Below are 22,611 nucleotides of genomic sequence, written 5' to 3'. Positions count from 1 at the left end.
GATTATTTGAAAACTTTAGTACTAGTTACTTTGTAGATTTTGATTATTATTACAAAACATATATTAGCCACTTCAACCCTATATACATTTTGGCCATTTGAAAATGGTCGAGCTTATGTAAATGTATAAAAAAAGATTTGTATACATTTCTTACATTTGAAAACTTGTGAAATGGGACATTCTGCATAATGAGTAGGCCTACTTTCTTACTTTTGGTACTGCAGTACGTACATTTTGATACCAATGCTTTTGTACTTTTACTCAAGTAAATTTTGTATTCCGGATTTTTACTTGTAGTAGAGTATTTCTACATTGCAGTATTGATACTTTTATTTAAGTAACAAATGTGAGCACTTTTTCCACCCCTGCAAATATGGGTTTAATTTCACATTCATGGCTGTCTGTCTATCTAAACCAACATAATGAAGGGGTAGATAGAAAGAATATGAGCTTTAAAGTAAGTATTTTTACTGTCAGTAGTTCGTCAACCGAAATGAGCAGATCTACAAGCTCACAACGCGATGCATTGTGAGCTTGTAGGTCTGCTATTTTGGGTGTTACCACTAGTAGTCACCGGGGTGTCATAAAATCCCACCGCTGCAAAACAAAAACAAAAACAAGGTTACGACAGTGACGTCACGTCGCGTCATGCCACGGCGACGTGGTGGTACGTGGCACTGTGTGACGTCATCGGAAGGCGTCCATCTCCAAGCTGCAAGGTAAGTTCAGTCTCTCCTCAGTTTATCATTTTCTCCTGATGTTACCTTGTTACAATACTCTCTCTCTCTCTCTCTGTGTGTGTGTGTGTGTGTGTGTGTGTGTGTGTGTGTGTGTGTGTGTGTGTGTGTGTGTGTGTGTGTGTGTGTGTGTGTGTGTGTGTGTGTGTGTGTGTGTGTGTGTGTGTGTGTGTGTGTGTGTGTGTGTGTCTGTGTGTGTGTGTGTGTGTGTGTGTGTACTGAGCAAATGTGATTAACCATACTGTGTGTGTGTGTGGTGTGATGTAGTGTACTCTACACACATAGAAATACATGTATTACATTTACATTCATAGTGGGGCTGTACAATATGTATCATCACAATATCAATGCACAATATACAGTACATATTGCATAATACATCTTGATCTGCAATAAATGCTATATATTTATATGCCATGTATTCAACACTCTGCAGATCAATACATTTGGCCAATCATTCGGAGCCCTACTAGTTATTTAACTTGGTTTCAGGTTTTTATTCATTTCAACGATCCATGTATAAAGGATGTTTTTGTTTTTGATTAGAAGACAATGTTTTAGGGGAAGCAGTGAGAGAGTTTTTTTCTGAGTTGGTGGTTTATATTCATTGTCAATAGCAGCTGTAGGCAGGTTCAATGTTTTCACTAATAGTGGAAAATATACAGTAATCCAGTAGTTCTCAAAATGATTTATGCCAAGGACCCCCAAATTGATATATATTTGGCCACGGACCCCCCACCGGAAAATGTTTTGTGCCAGGGACCCCCAGAAGAGAAGATTTGTGTTAAAGTCAAACAAGTCAACACTTTCAAGATTTTACAAAAAAAAATCAAAAATAACAGATGTACAAGCTTGCAGCACCACACAAACTAACACGCTGTGAGCTTGTAGATCTGCTATTTTTGCCAACGTATAAATCAAATAGATTATTATTACTAACCCTTGTGATTAAAATGATTGTGATGCTGTATTAACTACTATTGCTGGGGACCCCATGGAGCCCCCCCTTAAGGACCCCTGGGGGTCCCTGGACCCCACTTTGAGAACCACTGCAGTCTACTGTACGCACTTCCAGTGTGTGCGTACAGTAGGCTTCTATCTTGGCAGCCAACCCAAGGCAGAAAGCATTCAAACTATGTACTCGTTTACTTATCGCAAGTCATTTGATTTCATCATCGCAATATTCAACAATGTTATCGCATGTTTTCCTAATATTGTTTAGCCCTGATTCATAGTAGCACTGATGAGGACATAAACATTGAAAATATGTCCAAGTTGATTTCCTGTTACAATGTTTGTGAACATCAGTAACTGACAGGAAATAAACTGTTCTGACGATAAGGTGTGTGCAAACACATAATATGATACAATCTGAACACAGCATAATTACCGTAGATCGTTCATATGCTTTTGTCAACATTTAGAAAAGAAACCCAATGCAAACAATCTACATTACTATTTTTTTTGTCTGTATTCATTTATTAATTTAGTTAGTAAATACGTCTGTGATAAATGTTCAGTTCTTATTGCCCTAATGCAGGTGTTTTAAGTGATTAACAGCTGTACAGTAATACATCCTGTTCAGGATTCTCATTCTCATTAACCACTTGAAACCCAATCTGGGAAAAGAAAGTTGATTTTCCCCCTTTTGTTTTTGCCTCTGGGGGCACCACCTCCTTTTTTTTGTGTAGAAACAGGAACTCGGTTAGGCTCCTCCCCTTTCTTAATCCACTTCCTCCCACGTGCTTCTGTGTTTATTCCTACTACTAACAACATTATGTTTAAGGCAGTGGTGCTTGCTTGAGAGATTACTTGAACCCTAGCATCCCTGTTTTGGGGCGAACATTTGGCGAAAATAGCCGATCTACAAGCTTGTTGTTCATTGTTAGCTTGTAGTTTGGCTAATTGTGGTATAGATATTTTGTGTAGAGCAAAAATCAGTAGGGGCCCTAATATAGACCCCTGGGGGACTCAAGTGTTGTGATATACCGTATATTGGAGTGGTGATTGATCAGATTGGAAGTTGATTGATAAGGTGATATACAGTATATTGGAGAGGTGATTGATAAGGGGATATCTTTTGGAGAGGTGGTTGATAAGGGGATATATATTGGACAGGTGGTTGATAAGGGGATATATATATATATTGGAGAGGTGGTTGATAATGGGATATAATCAAATAAATAGAGGACAAAGTACTCACATTTCCTCTTTTTTATATATTTTTTATTATTGGCACACACCAATAAATGAATGCTTACGCGTTTCGGCTATGAGCCTTCCTCAGAGCATGTGATGAAAAAGTGGAAATGTGAGTACTTTGTCCTCCATTTATTTGAAATTTTGGATGTGCTACATTTTGGGGATTTTTTTTTAAATTCCTTCTTTTGATGTGTATACTGGACTTTGGGTCTAGCACTCCACTGAGAAAACCCATTGTTGATGCTCAACCTCTTTTTCTTATTTATGGGGATATATATATTGGAGAGGTGGTTGATAAGGGGATATAGATTGGAGAGGTGATCGATAAGGGGATACGTGTTGGAGAGGTGATTTGATCACCCATCGTCCTATGAATCAGGTACAGAAGGCTGACATCATGATGGAGGAGAGCGGAATTGAGACCCCCCCGCCCACCACCCCGACCCCACCCCCTGATTTTGCCGCCACTGGAAGCGTTCCTCCGCTCGCTATGGGTATGATAAAGCAGTGCTTCTTAAACATTTATCATGTCAAGGACCCCCACGTTGATTTGGCCGCGGACCCCCATCTGAAAAGATTTTGTGCCATAAGAGAAGATTTGTGTTGTTGAAAAGTGGATGTTACACTCTAACTTTAACTCTCAGGATGTGTAAGAGATGGTGAAGAGAGATTATTAGAGGTTATTTTGTAAACCATTATTGTCCATTCCAGGTAAAACAAAAGTTTTTTTAGTTAAAAGGTTAAAGCACTATATTCTGATAGTAATCATTGTAATAGAGCGTTTGTTCAGTAACAGGAGTCTCCCCATCACTACAGCTCTTTAACCCATTAAGACCTGGAACGTATCTGTGTCACTTTAGATTTCTTTGGCTATTCAAAAATGGCAGATCTACAAGCTCATTGGGAAATGTGTGCAAATCTTTGAATATATATGTACTATTTCTTTATCTATTTTATTAGAAAAAAAATCTAAATATTTTGTAGAATCGGAACCTCAGGTCTTAATGGGTTAATAAAACAGAAAATAAATGTTCAGGTGGGTTGCCAATTTTCAGCCGATCAGGAGAGAGTACCCATTTATCAGCTTCAATTCTATAGTGTTCCAGTTCCAATTTTTGTCTGCTCATTTCTTTGTGTCATCACTTCCAATTGCACTTGTTTCATCTGTGTCCTGTGCGAGTTCTCTCTCCTGATTGGATAAAATTGGTATCCCCACCTGAAAATGCATTTCCTGCGTACTAAAGAGCTGGAGTGAGTACTAGCAGTATATAGAGCTATTTAACACTTATTTCAACAAAATAAATAGCCCTTACCCTACCTTTTAACTGTGTTGTAGATCTAGTCTTGATTGACGGAATCCGTCCTTTTCTCTGTTCTAGATCTTTCCAGCCCCCTGTCCAGCGACGCCGCCGCTGTCTCTAACGTCACCCCTCTCTCCAGCCCTGTCCCGCCCAGCCACTTCACGGCCTCCCCGCCCGCTATGCCCGGCGCCCAGTCTCTGGCGCCTCTCGTCTCCCCATCCATCGCTACCGTCCCGCTCACGTCCCATCTCGGCTCCCCGTCCATTGCAGCCGGCCCCCACACGGGTCCACATGCCTCCTTTTCGGCCCTCTCCCTCTCCGCCCCCTACGTGGCCTCGTCCGTCGGGGCCCCGCCCTCCAGCCTCGTCACGTCTGCCCCTCCGACGGGGCCCCCCAAATCCTTCTCCATGAGCGCGGGGTATGACATCACGAGAGGGCACGCCGGGCGCACGCCACAGAGCCCGCTGATGCCCACCATCGCCAGCCCCACCCAAATCTCAGGTAAGAATGAACTAAAGACCTAGTCTTTATTATTGGGGTTTGAATCGATTGCAGACCAGGGCACAGTCCAGAGTTCAGACATTTGGCTAAACAGGTCTTTTAAGGTCAAATGTTTACACTGTATATACTTTAAAGCAGGGGTTCCCAATTATTTAGTTTTTTTTAATTCAACAGAATGGATTAAATACAATCTAAAAATGATAACAAATAGTACATTTTACCATTTTAATACATTACAAATGCGCACCGAATGTGCACGTTTATGTGCATAAATTACCTCCAGGGTTAGGTGGGGTCGCGAGTCAATGGGCGCATTATTTTGGGGTCGCGGGCTGAAAAGTTTGGGAACCCATGCTTTAAAGCAGGGGTCTTCAACGTTTTTTCAGGCCAAGGAGGACCCCTTAGCTGAGAGAGAGATGAAGCAGGGACCCCCTACTACATATTGTATAAAATTGTGTTGCAGATTAAACTTTTCAATAGATTTCATAGATATCTTCATAGACTTGTTTGACACACTATCTAATCATTGTGTAGCGTGGTGTTGGATTCATGTTAATGTGTGTTGTCAGACACTTAACCAGTTAAACCCTCAAAACTTGCACTTTTTATGTCTGCTCTTTTCCTCCACAGTACAGTACAGTACAGTACAGTACAGTACAGTACAGTACAGTACAGTACACCAAACCTCTTCGCCAAACATTTTCTGCCCCATGTTCCCCTCAGAATAGGGATGCTAGTGCTCAAGTGGTTAATGTAAAAAAAAGTTCCTATCACACAAAGATTTGGCGGCCCCCCCTGTTGTAAATCTGAGGACCCCCCTGTTGAAGACCCCTGGTTTAAAGGAGCACTTCTCACATTTTCAACCATATCTTATATGTATATCGTAATTGGTCCTCACTAATGCTCATTGTAAGATGGCTCCATTTCTTTCTACTCACTCCGTGTCTCAGAAGAGGACTGTGGACAGTTCAGAAACGTGCCTACCTCAATGACATCATCAGTGGTAATAAAAAAGTAAAGTGTGTTTTGAATGCAAGGACAATGGCTTCTATTTCAGCATGCTTTCCAGTAAGAGAAAGGCTGTAGTTTCTATTAGCTTAGAATGCCTTCGATGAGGTTTTGTCACCAGCCTTAAATGAGAATGGGAGAGGACCGATTATATGAAGATATGGTTGAAAATGCTCCTTTAAGCAGTATTACTTATGGATTGTACACTTGTCCAGCAGGTTTGGTGTCCAACCCGTTGACCCAGCAGCCAGTGATGTCTGGAGGTTTAGACAGCTCACCCATCACCTTCCCTGAGAACCCAGAAGACCCCAGGATCTCTGCAGACCCCAACACAGGGGGTGGAATTTGGGGCTTTATCAAGGTAAAAGTATAGCATTGATTACTAGAAAGTTAGCACTCACTTAGTTATAGCATGAGGCTCATTCATGCTGTCATGATAGGAAATAATCCTTCCAGCAATAATTGTCGTTCTCACAATAGTTCTGCTCAACTTCAATTTAGATGTATAGCATGTGAGGATTGGGCTGGGAATGGATGTAATTGTATTTGTTCAGATTCCTGAAAAGGGGGTCTTTAAATGGGGATGAAACCCTATGCTGATTTTGAAGTTTGTTTTTCCAGTTCGGGTTTAAAAACTACAGCAGATTAAAAAACACGGCAGGCTGCATAAGGCTGACCTTATGGTACCACATGATGTAAGACAATCTGTCTAAATAACCTGCTATCTAAAGTTTAACATTGTGGTCTAGAAAAACAAGCCTATGTAACAAAAACATGAGAACAGATGACCAAGGTAAGTCTGACTCTGCATGGTCGTCATAATTAGGTCAAGTGCTATAGGCAAGTGCTACAGAGAAAAGTGGGAGTGAGTCTGCAGTTCTGACTGCAATGGGGAGTTTGTATTGTACATGCGCACACACGCACACACACACACACACACACACACACACACACACACACACACACACACACACACACACACACACACATACACACCACATTCACACACACTCACATGTGTATTGTGTGTGTTTGCAGGGTGTGGCAGGTAACCCCATGGTGAAGACAGTCCTGGACAAGACCAAACACTCTGTCGAGTCCATGATCACCACACTGGACCCTGGAATGGCTCCCTACATCAGTAAGTTTGTCCTGTAAGCCAGCGGCGTCACAACCTTTTCTGGATCAAGGCCCACTTGAAAGTGGTTCATTCATCCATTTGACCACTTGTGGGGAAAGCTTTTGCTGAAAATAGCCGATCGACAAGCTCACGACGCGTCGCAAAGCGAATTTTTAATTTTCCCCACAATAACAGAAAACAGAAAAGACACTAATATGTAGAGCTCTGAGGGACTCCGGTCAACTATGTAGGGTTGAAGTGGTTAACACAGCAGCCAATCGGTGCGTTCTCAGAGCATGTGTATTTTAACCACTTGAACCCCAGCATCCCTATTCTGGGGGGGGGGGGGGGGGGACGTTTGACGAACACAGCCAATCTATAAAACAAAAGAGCGTATCTAGTACAGTTGCAACTCAGGTCCATTTTACTAAGTATAGAGGGTTTAAGTAGTTTGTTAAAAATGTATACATTTTCTTCAAATTAGATCGACAAGCTCACAATGCATCACACCCCAACGCGTTGTGAGCTTGTAGATCGCAACAAAGTATAAATCAGGATAATATTGTGAGTGTGACAGACATTGTGAGCTTATAGATCGGCTATTTTCGTCACGACAGAAGTTTGTATCGGGATAACATTGTGACCGTTTCGGGCCGCGTGTTTCCAGAGTCCGGTGGAGACGTGGACATCGTGGTGACCTCGGACAAAGAGGCCGTCGTGGACGCCGTGAGGGCGGCGTTCCAGGAAGTGTTTGGCATGGCGATGGTGACGGGAGACCCCGGGGTGTCCAACATCGCCCCCCAACCTGTGGGCTACGCGGCCGGTGTCAAGGTATGTGACCTGACCTCTACTCTACTTGTTTGGACTTTAGTTTTATATCGTCTCTGTCAGGTGGAAACCTCATATGACCAAAACTGTTACTTTTCAGGATTCAAATTCAAAAACGGCAAAAGTAACGTAACAGCAACGATATACAGTATCATCGCTGTCGAGTGGAAACCTTGTATTTCCAAACCTTGGAGATACAGGGTTTGGAGAGCACACAGCTTCCATTAAAAGCACCTAGGAACCTTGGTTTGTGTAGGCCTATATCAGTGGTTCTCAAATATAATAATATGTCACGGTCAAGGACCCCCAAATTGATATGTATTTGGCCGTCTGAAAACATTTTGTGCTGTGAGATTTACAAGCTCACAGTGCTCAAAACAAGATTGTCTAGGGGGACACTCTGGAAACCCCTCAAGGACCCCCTGTAGTGTGGGTTCCCACGGACCCTGCTTCGAATTCCGTTCAGCTTCACCCAGCTGATGGCTGCTCAGATGGTCATGATGGGTGCTCACTCAGAGGGGGATAAGTTAGGGGTGAAGTTCTCAGAAAACACTGTGTTTGAAGGTACTGCAATGCAAAGCGACGGGAGTCTTTTGATCATGATTTGTAATATTACTGTACGTCTGTGTTCTGAGAGGGCTCTGGAAGTTTTCCCCAATATATGCAAGACCACAGGGGCATTTAACTCATTCAGTGCCATTGACGTCGCTGACGTCACGTTTTTATAAGCCCAGGGTGCCACGTCATGAAAAAAAATGTTCAGAACCCAAGATATCATGACTTGAAGATTTGCTGCTCCATTCACTTCTTGTCTAACATCTTACTGAAAAAGGCTGTATCTCGCTTCCTAAGCACTTTTTTTTTACAATGTATTTTTGGCACTCAGAGCCAAACTGCCAGAAATAAGTCAGGCACTGAATGAGTTAAGCATGTATACAGTATCACGTTGTTGGTCTTACATGAAATAATAATACCTTTGATATTGAATGCTCTTCCCCTGTGTGGACTATAGAATTTCTTGGTTTTGGGAGTCAAGTGACACCGTTGACAGTTGTTTCATTTATAACTGCCTAGTTCCAGAGGGCTCAAACAGGAATGGGGAGGTACTCTAAGGTGAATGAGACAAATGCTCTTTGAGGGCAGGGTCTGTGAAAACAACGTGCCAGTTGTTTATTGATGTTGGTGGACATTTATTTTGCTATCGGATAGCATAGATCAAGGGTCTTCAACAGGGGGTCCGGGACCCCTAGGGGGTCCTCAGAGTTACCACAGGGGGACCGCCAAATCTTTGTGTGATAGGACCTATCACACAAAGTACCACTTGAACTCCCTATTCTGAGGGGAACATTAGCCGAAAATAGCCGATCTAAAAGATGCGTCCCCAGATTTCTGGACCTGGCCTCTGCGAGGCGTTATGAGCTTGTAGATCGTCTATTTTCGGCAAAGAGGTTTGGCGTAGAGGGGAAAAAAGAACTGACCAAGTACAGAGTGAAAGGTCGAGTTTACAAACTATTGACAGTTCAAGTGGTTAATTAAATGTGTGAAAATACACATTAACATGAATCCCACATACACTGATCAGTGGTAGTGCTGTCAAACACGTCTGTGAAGCTATATGAAATCTATGAAAAAGTTTAATATGAAACACAATGTTATACAATATGTAGTGGGGGGGTCTCTGCTTTATCTCTCTGTCAGCTAAGGGGTCCTCGGGCCGTTGGAAGACCCCTGGTATAGATGATCCTGTAGGCACTGATCAGTGATTTTGGTGCTGGTCTTGTTCAGGCACTCAGAGTGTTGTTTGTTACAATACAAAAACAATTAGAGGCTTGTGTTATCAATTCCTTTTTTGTACCCCTCCATATTTGGGCACGACTGACCCACAATTCCATATTTGGGCATGGCTCACCCATCGTGACCTCATCGTGATGATGCCAGCGGCACTGCCGGCTAGCTTATTATAACCGACAGGGTCATCAGATACTGTGTCTTCTGTAAACGCTTCGGGAGTCTACCCTACGAGAACCGAACATCCAACATGGCTGCCGCCATAGTGAGGGGCATCGGCTCTAACCTGGCCAAGAACCTCAGAGAAATCCGTCTCCATTTGTGTCAGACTACCGCTGCCAGCCAGGGAGCCAGGGACTTTGTGGAACAGCACTACGTGACGTTGAAGAAAGCCAATCCGGAGTTTCCCATCCTGATCAGGGAGTGTTCTGGAGTCGAAGCCAAACTCTGGGCTAGATATGACTTTGGGAAAGAAAGGAGTGTTGCGTTGGACAACATGACGGCAGAACGAGTAGCCCAAGCGCTAGAGACGGTGGTCAAGTCCAGACCCTGACCTCACCGGACAGATTCTCTCCCAAACCCCCATCTCTGAACTCTGCAATTAGCCCTTTAAGAAAAAAACCTATGTTGCTATATCAGTGGTTCTCAAATTCTTTCATGTCAAGGACCCCCCAATATGATATGTATTTGGCTGCGGACCCCCATCTCAAAATATTTTGTTTCAGGGACCCCCCCCCCCAGAAGCAATGATTTGAGTTACAAATGTACAAAAATATATATATTCAAAGATTAGCACACATTTTCAAGATTTTTATAAATTAGCAGATCTACAAGCTATGGGCTTGTAGATTTACTGTTTTTGAATAGCCAACGCTAAAATCCAAAATGACACAGAGGCTTTCCCGGTCTTAATGGATTCATGTGACATTGTCTGTTGTACTTATTGTTAATAAACCCAATTTACAGCACTAACACCCCTCCCAAAAAGAAATCTACCTCATGCGCAGCCTCATTCACATAGACACTACGACCATTCAGCCTTTTTCGATCTACGGAGAGCTGTACAGGTTTAGTGGCTGAAACTTGAACCGGAACTCCATTGATCTGTGGAGAATAATTCTCCTGGAAGAAGAAGTCCAAGGTGAGAGGCCCAGGTTTCAATGTATAGTAGTACGTGCTGTTGCAAGGTGGGAGATCGTATCATCCTCTTTGGAGGATACACCACACCACACCACACAGCTTAGACTTATATCTTAGTATGAAGACATTTATGCAAGCTTGCAGTTCATCAGTACCGTCAGGAGCAGTCAGGACTCCCGCACAACATCACGTGGGAACTGGCGGCCATGACTGCCCAATGTGAACATGCAGATGCTGTAAAGGCCATGATGCACGCATGAACGTTTAGAGCTCCATTCAATCATATGGGAAAGAGAGCAGAGCAGATCAATGTGGTCAGCGATAGCTAGAACCGTGACTATGGAATCTGTGTTATAGATTCCATACAAAGCAACACAATAGACCGTGTTTATGGGAAGCACCCAATTCATATCACACACACCATGTGCTGTGACGGCCTCACAGTAGGAAAACTGTATTTTCTTACCTGTATTTTCGACCGTGGTCATGGAATCGTCTACAAAAAGATCTCAAATTGGACACATTTCCATCGATGCATTTAAGAGCATCATAAAGCATTGGTTCTCAAAGTGGGGTCCGGGGACCCCCAGGGGTAGCAGAGCCGCAAGCTCGAAACGCAGTGCGAAGCGATGCGTTTTGTGTGACGCTATTTTTGTTTGATGATACTTTTGTGCGACGATACTTTTGTGTGACACTGTAGTATGATCAAGTAGGCAGGGCGTTAAATTACGGGAAAAAACACTGCAAAAAATGTTTTTTGGGCCCTAGTCCAGAACAGGTTGGGAACCGCTGTTCTAGTCTGTGAAAGTTGTGTGTGAATGGAATCCAATGGTCTCATATGTTTTCATATGTCTTGTTAACTAGTCTTGCCGTTGCCCCGTTCCTCCACAGGGAGCGCAGGAGCGCATCAACAGCCTGCGGCGAACCAACGCCATCCACGCCAAGCAGCCCGTGGTGTCTGTGGAGAACTTCATCGCCGAGCTCTTCCCCGACAAGTGAGCAGAAATGCACACAGCTTCCATTAACCCATTCAATCCGGGAACGCATACTGTGTCATTTTCGATTTTTAGCTATAAATAATAATTATTTTATACCTTGGTTCTATTAAAAAAATAGCAGATATACAAGCTCATAGCGTGGCACCACGAAAAATCGGGATTTGTGCACATTTTAAATATATATATATTTTTTTTAAGCGAACTGGGGAATTTGTAGAATTCTGGGGTTTCTACAAATGTCTTCTAAATCCTAACAGTTTTTTTTTAAAAACACTTATGTTGCTATGATATCAGTGGTTCTCAAACTTTTTGCATGTCAAGGATCCCCAAAATGATATGTATTTGATATGTATAAATAAACCCCCCCCATCTCAAAATATTTTGTTCCAGGGACCCCCAGAAGCAAAGATTTCAGTTTAAAATGTATAATATTCAAAGATTTGCACAAATTTACACCATTTTTCAAAAATAGCAGATCTATAAGCTTGGTGAGCTTGTATATCTGCTATTCTTAAATAGCCAAAGAAATCTAAAATGACGCCGATGTGTTCCCGGATTGAATGGGTTAAAAGCGCTAGTGTACTGTATATAATATATCAGTGGTTCTCAAATATTTTCATCTCAAACAATGGAAACAAGTCCCCAGGACCTTTTTGTGTTATCCTTTTAGCCTTAATGTCTTACTGTACTGTACCACGTGCTGTTTACATTTCTGATTAATAAAGTATTCAATCAATCAATCAATCAATCAAAAGGGCCCTCAAATTGATATGCATTTGGCAGCAGACCCTCATCTGAAAATATTTTGTGCCAGGGAACCCCATGAGAGAATGAAATCGGGCTATTTAATCGGAAAATAGCAGATTTACAAGCTCACAACGCTCATAAAACATTTTTCTGAAGACACTCTTGGACCCCCTCAAGGACCCCTGGGAGTCCCCGGACCTGCTAGTAATGTTTCCCAAGCTTATGTCCAATTCTAAGTTGTTCTGTCTCCCTCCTACACAGGTGGTTTGACATGGGCTGTTTGGTCTTGGAAGATCCGGGCCTGGGCGTTTACATTGAAACCTTCACACAGACCACTCCTGTAGCACTGGAATACATTCAACAGGTAAAAGGTTCATACAGACCACTGCTGTAGCTGGGGTGGGAGGGGGGGGGGGGGTACGTTCAACAGGTATACATCAACTAACACTGTTCACAGGAGAACCTTTTATGACTTTTAAAGCTGCCATCCATGACTTTCTTTAGTGAATATAAAAGGTTATTTTAACCAATCTGTATGGTTTATCAAATATAATATAATGGGCCCGCATCGCAATGCATTGCAATGCGTTGTAAGCAGGCCTGGAATTTTGTTATTTTAGGGTCAAGGCCACTTGGCCTTTGGTGTTGTCATACTTTTGAGGGCACAAAGGCCAAATACCAGTGCAGAAGGACATCAAATAAAACAATTATTTTAAGTCCAAATAATGAATTTAACTTAAAAAGGGTAAGGATGATTACATTTTAATATAGGCCTAGTACAAGTACAGTATAACTAATATATAACCTGTTTATTTCACAAAATAATGTAGAAAGTCATATTGTCTCAATATGTCATTCAGCACTGTACTTCACTGATTGAAGTAAGGGTCACATGAATCACATGAGCATTCACAGATTTAAGGTTTTATTATATTTTTTATTTTTATTTAAGATGAATTGTGATGGGACTTGTACTTGCAGTAATGACTAATGACTTTAGTTTATTTTTACATGATTTAGCCTAAACTATGGTATTTGTTAATTATGGATTAACTTTATTTTCATTCATTTGGTTAGCCTACGGCGCATTCTTCTCACATTTTTCATAATATCCTGGTTGTAAGCTTTTAGATCTTCTGTCTTGGTTTGAAAATTAACCTTTTATTGTTGTACGTTTGGATCCCAAGGAGACACCTGTTTGTATGTCTTCATGGCTTCCATTGAAAATGACTTGTATCCTGTCGCTTTGTTGCTGCTAGTGTGATCCATCGGTCCTCTTCGGCCCTATATACTTCGCACATTGCACATCGTGAGCTTGGCGATCGGCTACTTTCGCTATTTCAGAAATGTTTTGAAAATATTTGATTCACATAGTACATTTCCGTGTTTTAGGCTCAGTCCATGACGCCGGCCGACTACAGCCTGCGCTGGTCGGGCCTGCAGGTGACGGTGGGGGAGGTCCTGCAACGCAGCCTGCCCAACGTGAGCCGGGCCGACTGGCAGCGCTCCCTGACGGGCATGAGCCACCAGCAGATGGTACACAGCGCCGCCACAGCGCTGGCGGGGATGTACAAGCAGCAGCTGTCCTCCAGGGGGAGCCTGTGAGACGCAAGTGAGGCTTTCCGTGTGTTCGGATTGAAGCGGGGAGGGGAGGGGACGGCTGTTCAACGGGATCGCCCCCCCCCCCCCCCCGGTCAGCGTGATGAAAAGCCAAATGCACATTTTGTCGCAAAGGTGTTTAATTTGTGTCTGCAGAGCGATGCAGGCTCCGGGGCCTGAAGTGAATTGACCACTTAAAGGTGGCGTAAGTGATATTTTTGTTAAAATAAGTGTTGTATAGCTCTATATTTACTGATAGTAATCATTGCTATAGAGTGTTTGTTCAGTAACAGGGACAATGTTACTCCCCGTCTCTCCCGCTTTTTTGTAAACAGAAAATAGGAATAGGAAAATCAGGAGAGATCATTTATAAGCTTCGGTTTTATAGTGTTCCATTTTTTTTTTTGTCTGCTCATTTGTTCGTTCCATCACTACCAATTCCACTTGTTCATCCTGTATGTGACTGGATAAAAGTGGTATCCTGACCTGAAAATGTGTTTTCTGTTTACTAAAGAGCTGGAGAGATGGGGAGAACCCTGTTACTGAACAAACACTCTAGTCTATAGCAATGATTACTCTCAGGATGTAGAACTATTTAAAACTTATTTTAACAAAAAAAGTATGACTTAAACCATGTTTAAACCCTATTAAAATAAGAAAAATCCAAATGTGTCAAATGTTTTTTCAAAGAATTGCAGATCTAAAACCCTCGCATTGTGAGCTTGTAGATTGGCTATTTTTTGAAGAATCTTGGAACATGTTTGGAACATGCCCAACGACATGCCCAAAATAGGGATGTCGGAGTTAAAGAGGTCAATTAAACGCCGTCAGACACCAAAATTGAGTTCATTCCTGCCAATACCCGAGCAAGCACAAAGACATCACTCGATAATTTATCTAAAATATGATTAGATTGTGTGTGGTGGTGGAGAAAGAACAGTGATATCCTGAACAGTGCTGAGCGATGAACCCAAATGACACATTTTGTTTTTTGTTTTAGACGATTTTTAGTTGTCTAAACTGATTGTAAAGATTGGTTCAATCATTAGAAATATTCAAATCTGGTTCAGGCTGAGTTTTACAGCTCTCTGTGTGTGATTTTGTAGTATTGTCGACTTACTTAGAATCTACACGCAGGGTGTACTATTGACTGTAGAGGGCAGTAACTCGCCTTTCAGCGTCTAGCCTGACAGAAGTATAGTATCATCACTGTTGGGTGAAAACCAAGGTAATGGAAAGAATTATATTCTGTGTTTCAATGGATTCAATGTATCATTTAGTCACAAGCCTTTGTTAATATTTTTTTCTTTGGTTCAATATTTATAAAACCCACAGACCTGGCCTCTCTATTTTGGCCATGTCATTATAGCGAAACCTCGCAACTTTTTCAGAAGTAGAGAAAATACAATCTACAGTACAAGCTCACTACCGCCATTTTTTCTACTTTTACATGACACTGTCATACAATGATTCAAGCATAACATAATGTATTAATCTATGAAAAAAACAAGAAATATGGAGATACAAGGTTTCTGCCTGACAGCGACGATATATAAATTAGTTTGGAAAGCTGTCAGTGCATTCATAACATTTAACCCCCCCCCCCCCATCTTAAGTTCCATTACATTACTCTGAAAAAACAACTCGACAAGTCAAGTAAAAAGTAATCGCTCGGCACTGCAGTGTCTCACAGCCTGTAAAATATTGTATGATTAATTTGTCAGATATTTCCGTCAAATAAAGTAACTTTCTGTGCTAATGAATGCTGATTGTGTATGGAAGACTAAAGGATTCTCTTCCTCAGTTAATTGTAGCTGTGTTTTTAAAATGTACATGTCTTGGTGTCATACAACATGCTGTATTGCATATCTCACTTGACTTCTAACTTATTTTAAAGTACCAATGTTATTCTTGTATTTGGTGTCGCACTTCTGTTTGCCAAACGTTTGTACTCAAGCGCCTTTCCGTCACTGAATAACGTTAAAATGGCCTGAAATGTGAGGTAGTTTTCTCTGCAGTTATAACTTTGTCTAAAAAAATTGGTTTAAAACCTCAGATAGATTTTTGTTTTGTTTTTGTTTTTTTATGAATTTATATCTCAGATTTCTGAGGGTTTTTCGAGCCATTGTGACTACAGAATTCTAAGGTTTCAACTCTTTATATAAGAATTCTGTTTATTTTTGTTGTTTAACTTGGAAGTCACAATCGCAGGGAAAACAAATCACAATTCAGGCATTTTGAATGTCATTCCCAGGCAGAAATGGGCTTACACATATTGATTTGGATGGCAATGAATTTGTCCTTGTTACAGGGGTTGACACTAACGGTTGTCTGATTGCCTAGGGCACGTAGAAAAACAAATACAAGTGGAGTTTACTTTCTGGTTGCCCTAACGGGCAAGTGACTTTTTGCAGGATTGTTTCTTTCTTTGTTCTTTTTTGATTGTTTTTAGAGACTGAGATTAACCAGATTGTGTTCACTATTCACACACAAGCTATATCTGTCCATAAACATGCAAATGTCTCAAACTCTCTTTCTCTCTGCTCAGAGCGCTCTCTCATTATCTCTCCCTCACTCAGTCTTTGTTTTTGTTAGGGACAGATATTGTGTCAAACTCCCTATCCCAATGTTTTGTAGTTCAAACGTATGACCTTTACCTGCCTGGTGGTCAATGCATTTGAGACCGTAGTGTCAACCTCTGTGGTTCCTGTTAAAGGCACACTTCACCCATTTTCAACCTATCACATAATTGGTCCTCACTAATGCTCGTTATAAGATGGCACCATTTCTCTGTGTCTCAGAAGAGGGCTGTGGACAGTTCAGAAACCTTACTCTAATGTCATCATCGGTTTCCTGCAATGACATCATCAGTACTAATTTCCAACAAGATTTCCAACAAAACTTTTGTTTTTGTATTGATTCAAGTACAATGGCTTCTATTAGCTTGGAATCCCCAACGATGATGTCACTGGTAGATGGGTTTCTAGAACTGTCCACGGCCCACCAATGAAACACAGAGGCTGCACATCCTATACCTTAAAGTTAGGTAAATACCATTCTTCAGGGATAGTTTCTCAAAATTATGTCCGACAAATGCCAGAGTCGACTTTGTCATTGTTCTCTCAGATATCAGGATTTGTTTTGTGTGTGTTCAATATAAAGAAAGAAAGCTTGTGCAGCTCTTTACTCCTAAATGTGCCTTTAATACGCAAGTAAAATACTTTTCATACTGCTTTGTGTTTTGTGTTGTTGACTGCACACACACACACACACACACACACACACACACACACACACACACACACACACACACACACACACACACTTTACTTCCCAAAGCATATTCATTATTATTGAATGCAGGATGATTTTTTTTCAACCAATTGAAGTATAGCCATTTCTGTAGAATGTTTTTTCCTACATCCATATTGGTGTACATACAGAATGTTGCACTCCTGCAGATGTTCCATCATTCTGTTATAGACCAACTTCTCCAGAATCGATGAGAAACATGGGAGAACAGAAATAGGGCGGTAGTTGCTAAATACACTACTTTAGCAATTTTAAGGTCATTGGGTATTATTCCAGTTTCTAAAGATTTGGTGAAGATGTGGGTCAAAGAAGGCTTAACAATTGCATGACTAGTTTTGATGATTAGATTAGACCTGACCTCATCATGACCAGCAGCTGAATCTTTCAGACACATAATTATGTCTATGATTTCCTTCTCAGTAGGAGGCTCAAAGCTCTGAATAGAGGGATGGCAATCTGTCAGAAACTCAGATGGAGACCCGGCCATAGGACTTATCCTCTCTGATAGAACTGAACCGATATTGACAAAATAATTGTTAAAAGCACATGCAATGTCAGATGGGTCAGAGTAAACTCTAGTTTCATCAACAAATTGGAATGGAAGAGTGGCTTGGAACATCAACCAGCTTCCTATTTAGAAGCTGGTTGATGACTCCCCTGGTGGTTTTGATGTTATTGGAAGCCTCATTGAACTTATCTGACAAGTACTTTTTCTTAGCAATTCTAATAAGATGATTGTATTTATTATGATATTTCTTATACTTTGCTATATTAATTGGGGATGGATTACCGATAAATCTTCATTTTTAACTCCTCTCAACAGGTGTAATACTGTACCAATAACTACCACAAGGTGGCAAAATTGCAATTCCTAAACCACAGAGGAACAGAGCAGAACAGAGCACATTTTCAGAGGAAATTTAACATTGATCTGGAAAATAATGAGGTCAAAATAGAGATCTATAATAGCATCCTTAAAAGCTATTTTATAATACATATCATAGACAGCAGCGATGTCATAGACAGTGGAAGTGACTGAAATGTCAAGTACCCCCCCCCACACACACACACACACACACACACACACACATTGATAAATATTTGTCCACAGACTTCCATCTGAAAATATGTTGTGCCAGGGAGCCCCCACAAACAAAGATTTGTGTATTTCCAAAATTATTCCAAATCTTTCACAATGTGTTCAAAGTGTAAAACAAGGTTGAGGTTAACTGATTGTGATATATATGAACTGATTTAGCTGGGGATCTCCCGGAACCCCCTCAAGGACCCCTGGGTTTTCTTGAGAACTACTGTCATGGTTCAGGTGTTCTCAACCCCCAGGTGGGTCCCCAAATTATTTTGGGGGGTCGCGGCCTGAAAAGTTTGAGAACCACTGTTATAGAGATGACAGACATCACAGACTGGTACAAGTACCCCTGAGGGGCTTCTCGACTGGTACGTGGGATCCAGGCTGTTATTAGACCCTGTTTGTTGAGAAGCATTTCAAGTGTGTGACACACAAAGTGGCTTCAGATTTAATCCTAGTGAGATTAAAATCTCTTTAGCGAGAGAGGTGTAGGAAGGTGCAACAGTAAACAGTTACAACACAACAGATAAAGATCACCAGCACAGGCGGCAAGGATTCTATCTCGAAAATGAAGCCAATGCGGAAATAAGGAAAATGCTGCAGTTCGCATTAATGGCCCGCCCAGCAGATGGCGCTGATTTCCCTCCTCCGGCTGCAAAAGAGATTTCATTCAATTGAAGTCAATGGCAACTTGACCCGACTTTACACTTGGTTTTAATACCTTAAGTAAACCTTTTCTTAAAGACCTTATGCTTTCAAACTTCTTCGTCTTCTTTCACATGGTCCCATTCATTTTAAAATTGATGATAAAGCAGGTTATGCTTTCGGGGCTTGGTTGGTTCTTCTACTGAGGGAAGGCCCACCCCTCGCTCACCTTCACACCAATAGCACACTGGATGTGGTTGCACTCGCAGACATTTTTCGCTGAAATTGTGGCTTCAAAACTGTCTGTAGAAACCAATGACGTCACACTCTCTTCGTCCATATGTGGTGGGGATCCATGATTCCGCTTTTGATATCCCCCCTCAGGTCATTAATGTTTATGGTAGTTGGGGATGTTTTAAACAAAATAGGCTCTATTGGTTACAGTATGTTTTGTAATAATAATCTAAATCTTAGTAAATTGTAAAAGTTGTCAAATAATTGTAGTGGAGTAAAAATAAAGTACAATATTTGCCATTGAGATGTAGAGTAGAAGTATAAACGATCAAAAGATGGAAATGCTCAGATAAAGTACCTCAAAACTGTACTTGAGTACAGGTATTAGTTGCATTCCACCACAGCATGCCAGTGTAATGTCTTGTGAGACGAGGCAGTGTGCTTGAAGCTGTCATAACATACAGGATGAAATAAGGAATGTATGGCACTTCCACATGGATTCATGTTAACACCATCAAACTGTGTGTGCCTATCAGCTATTGGTGCACTACTACACAAACAAAATGGGGGCCTCATTTCCGGCCGCTGAGCAAACGCAGTGAGAACCCATATCTCCACCAGGTCCGGTGCTCTACCCAGGACTGTTACGTAGTGTTGTGACGTTCATGAACCATTCGCTCGAAATTATTCTGCCTTTAGCGTGAACAGGAAAGAATTCGGTCACTCGCTCAAACGTTATCGTACGTGAGGAACCGGAAGTACTGACGCGGTGAACGAAACATTTGAACTAATCTTTGTAGTGAACGTGAACGAAATGATTCGAACACTGAAATGAACAGTAATTCCCACCACTAACTGTTAGGGTACATTCACACCAGGCGCCTTTAATAAGAAAAAAAGAGGCACCGCCTTTTAACATTAAATCCTATGAGAACTGACCAAAATGTGACAGCATAGTGGCCGCTATTAGGATGGGCTGGTCAGAATGTGTTTTTCTGGCTGAGCAGAGCTGCCAGTCCCAAGCTGATGGTCTCTCTATACTCTGTTACAAGTAGAAGTCACATATTCAAAATGTACTTGAGTAAAATTACAAAAGTATTGGCATCGAAATATACTTAAAGTACCAAAAGTAAAAGTACTCATTGTGCAGAATGTCCCAAGTTCTAAATGTATAAAAAATATTTTGAAAATAGCCTAATGGTCGAAATATATATTTGGCTGAAGTAGTTAGTGTGTTTTGTAATAATAATCAACATCTACAAAGTAACTAGTAAAGTTTTCATATAATTGGAGTGGAGTAAAGTACAATATTTATCTCTTGAGATGTAGTGGGGTAGAAGTAAAAGTGTTGAAAATTGCAAATACTGAAGAAAGTAAAAAGTACAGTATTTGAGTACTGTATATGTACTTAGTTACTTTACACCACTGATGCCCTGATGCTCAGCCACAGAGACATACACACCCAACTACCACCTGCATCCCTCCTCCTCTTCTGCCTAACAAAAAAACACTTTTTATTACCTAATATAATGACAATGTAGGCCTACTCACTATATCGTGGAGTTGTATTTCCTCAGCGCAAACCTGTTAACATATTCATCAAAGTCAGCTGCACTGCTCCAGCAAGGACAAACACAGAAAGTCTGTTTTCATCTGACAGCTTGTCTATCAAAGATCAAAACATTTTATCAGAGAAATATGTCAATCATCCATTCCACATCTACACCTACTATATTATAAACTATGTCAATATTTGGTAATTTATATAGAGTTATATTGAAGTCTGTTTATGTCGAACACATAATGCCCCCTTCTTTCTGTCTTTTTTTCTTTTTCTGCAGAAAAAATGTGCATAAGAGTGAATGTACCCTAAGAGGCACAATGTGAAATTGCAGGGATGATGTGTGGCATTATGTCGACCGTACCAGGCGTACACCAGGGGCGTCATTTGGGGTCTCAGGGGATGGCAATTGCCAACCCCTATAGTGTTCACATTTAACCTCAAATTCAGTTATTTTATGCATATTTTCCACTACTCTGATTTTTTTTTCCTGTTCACCAAAGGCCAAGTGGCATTGCCCGTAAAATGATGAAATTCCATGCCTGGTTGTGAGTCTCTTTTTATGTTTAATCAATTAAATTGATTACTCCAATTAACGGTTGCCCCCTGGCCCTAACTGTCTGTATTATCGTTAGCAAACAACAGCATGGCCTGAATTCAATCCGGCCTCTAGTCTGGACAAGATGTGCAGACTGCTACAGTAAGTGCTCACTGCTCAATGCATCTCAATTATAGAGGCTGTTGGGCCCTTTTAGTACCAGTAATGTACCTCCCCATAAGCAGTGGCGGACAAAGTTCTCAACCACCCTTCTGTCGTACTTCAAATGTTTCATAAAATCTAGAGGCCCTCAGTTGTGGAACTCTCTAGACCAGGGTCTTCAACAGGGGGTCTGAGATCCCTAGGCGGTCCTCAGAGATACTGCAGGGGGGCCGCCAAATCTTTGTGTGATAGGGACTTTATTATAATTTTTTTTACATTAACCACACTTAATGTCCCACACGCCGCATTGTGGGCTTGTAGATCGGCTATTTTCTTCAAAGAGGTTTGAGGTATTGAGGGTTTAAGTGGTTACGGTTAAATGTCTGAAAACGCACATTTAACATGAATCCAAAAAGTAGTGGGGGAGTCCCTGCTTCATCTCTCTCTCAGCTAAGGGGTCCTTGGCCTGAAAATACTTTGAACACCCCTGCTCTAGATGCATCAAAGTCATCACTTTACTTGCCAATATTTAAGAATTTTTTTAATGAAAATATCTTATTTCTTCTTTACTATAGCCTACATGATTTAGTTCTAATGTGTAATTCGTACTAATTTGTTTTTCTGTCTTTTTCTTTTTTTGGGCAGTTTTGGTGTTTTCACTTCTTCATTGCACTGCTGGTCCCGTTGTATAAGCTTGTATTCTTTTGTATTGTTCTTATTGAACTTTTAATGTATGTTATAAAATGGCCTCTTCCGTTAAGGAAAGGATTCCAAATAAATAAGCCTATTGGCTTCTTAATTTTCTTGCACAATACCTGTCTTCTTTTGAGATGTATTGTTACTATTTTATATTACAATGTGCTAATAAACTAAACTAAACTAAGTCAAAGAATAGATACTCCTGGTCAAATATTACTCAACTGCAAGTGAAAGTTGCTAAAATGTCAAATTTGTAGTCGAGTTAAAGTACTGGAGCCTTTAACAATACTAGTTTGTGCATTTATTGACCATACTGTTGACTACTGTCTACACTGGTACACCCATGGACACACCTAAATCTATTACACACCCATTATTAATTTGATTAGCTGCAGCAGCTGTGT

General features: G+C 41.1%; 2 protein-coding genes across 3 annotated transcripts; both read left to right on the top strand.

Moving 5' to 3' along the window:
• The first annotated feature begins 583 nt into the window (after window positions 1-583).
• prrc1 (proline-rich coiled-coil 1) lies at window positions 584-17,201 on the top strand. Of its 2 annotated transcripts, none has more exons than XM_080419770.1 (9): window positions 584-719; window positions 3,319-3,433; window positions 4,319-4,741; window positions 5,968-6,110; window positions 6,788-6,890; window positions 7,537-7,700; window positions 11,517-11,620; window positions 12,632-12,734; window positions 13,763-17,201. In XM_080419770.1, exons 2-9 carry the CDS (start codon window positions 3,337-3,339, stop codon window positions 13,973-13,975), a joined length of 1,350 nt encoding a protein of 449 aa, XP_080275896.1. In that variant the 5' UTR covers window positions 584-719; window positions 3,319-3,336; the 3' UTR covers window positions 13,976-17,201. The 2 variants fall into 2 exon arrangements, with proteins under 2 accessions (XP_080275896.1, XP_080275895.1); XM_080419769.1 differs by having other exon boundaries at window positions 5,965-6,110.
• Window positions 9,579-10,120, top strand: LOC308078564 (NADH dehydrogenase [ubiquinone] 1 alpha subcomplex subunit 2-like). The gene has a single exon (XM_080419772.1). The coding sequence runs from the start codon at window positions 9,736-9,738 to the stop codon at window positions 10,036-10,038; it is 303 nt and encodes a 100-aa protein (XP_080275898.1). The 5' UTR covers window positions 9,579-9,735; the 3' UTR covers window positions 10,039-10,120.
• Window positions 17,202-22,611: the final 5,410 nt, after the last annotated feature.

Source organism: Gymnoscopelus braueri, assembly GCF_963280865.1.
Source record: "Gymnoscopelus braueri genome assembly, chromosome: 22".
In the NCBI taxonomy this organism is placed as follows: Eukaryota; Metazoa; Chordata; class Actinopteri; order Myctophiformes; family Myctophidae; genus Gymnoscopelus; species Gymnoscopelus braueri.
Note: the sequence above shows the minus strand (reverse complement) of the source record. Positions and strands in the feature narration are given on the sequence as shown.

Excerpts from the sequence above, each read along its gene's own strand:
- prrc1 (XM_080419769.1), top strand. The coding sequence starts at position 3,337 with ATGATGGAGGAGAGCGGAATTGAGACCCCCCCGCCCACCACCCCGACC. Across the intron at positions 3,434-4,318 it reads CGTTCCTCCGCTCGCTATGG|ATCTTTCCAGCCCCCTGTCC; the intron begins GTATGATAAAGC and ends TCTCTGTTCTAG. Across the intron at positions 6,111-6,787 it reads GAATTTGGGGCTTTATCAAG|GGTGTGGCAGGTAACCCCAT; the intron begins GTAAAAGTATAG and ends GTGTGTTTGCAG.
- LOC308078564 (XM_080419772.1), top strand. The coding sequence starts at position 9,736 with ATGGCTGCCGCCATAGTGAGGGGCATCGGCTCTAACCTGGCCAAGAAC.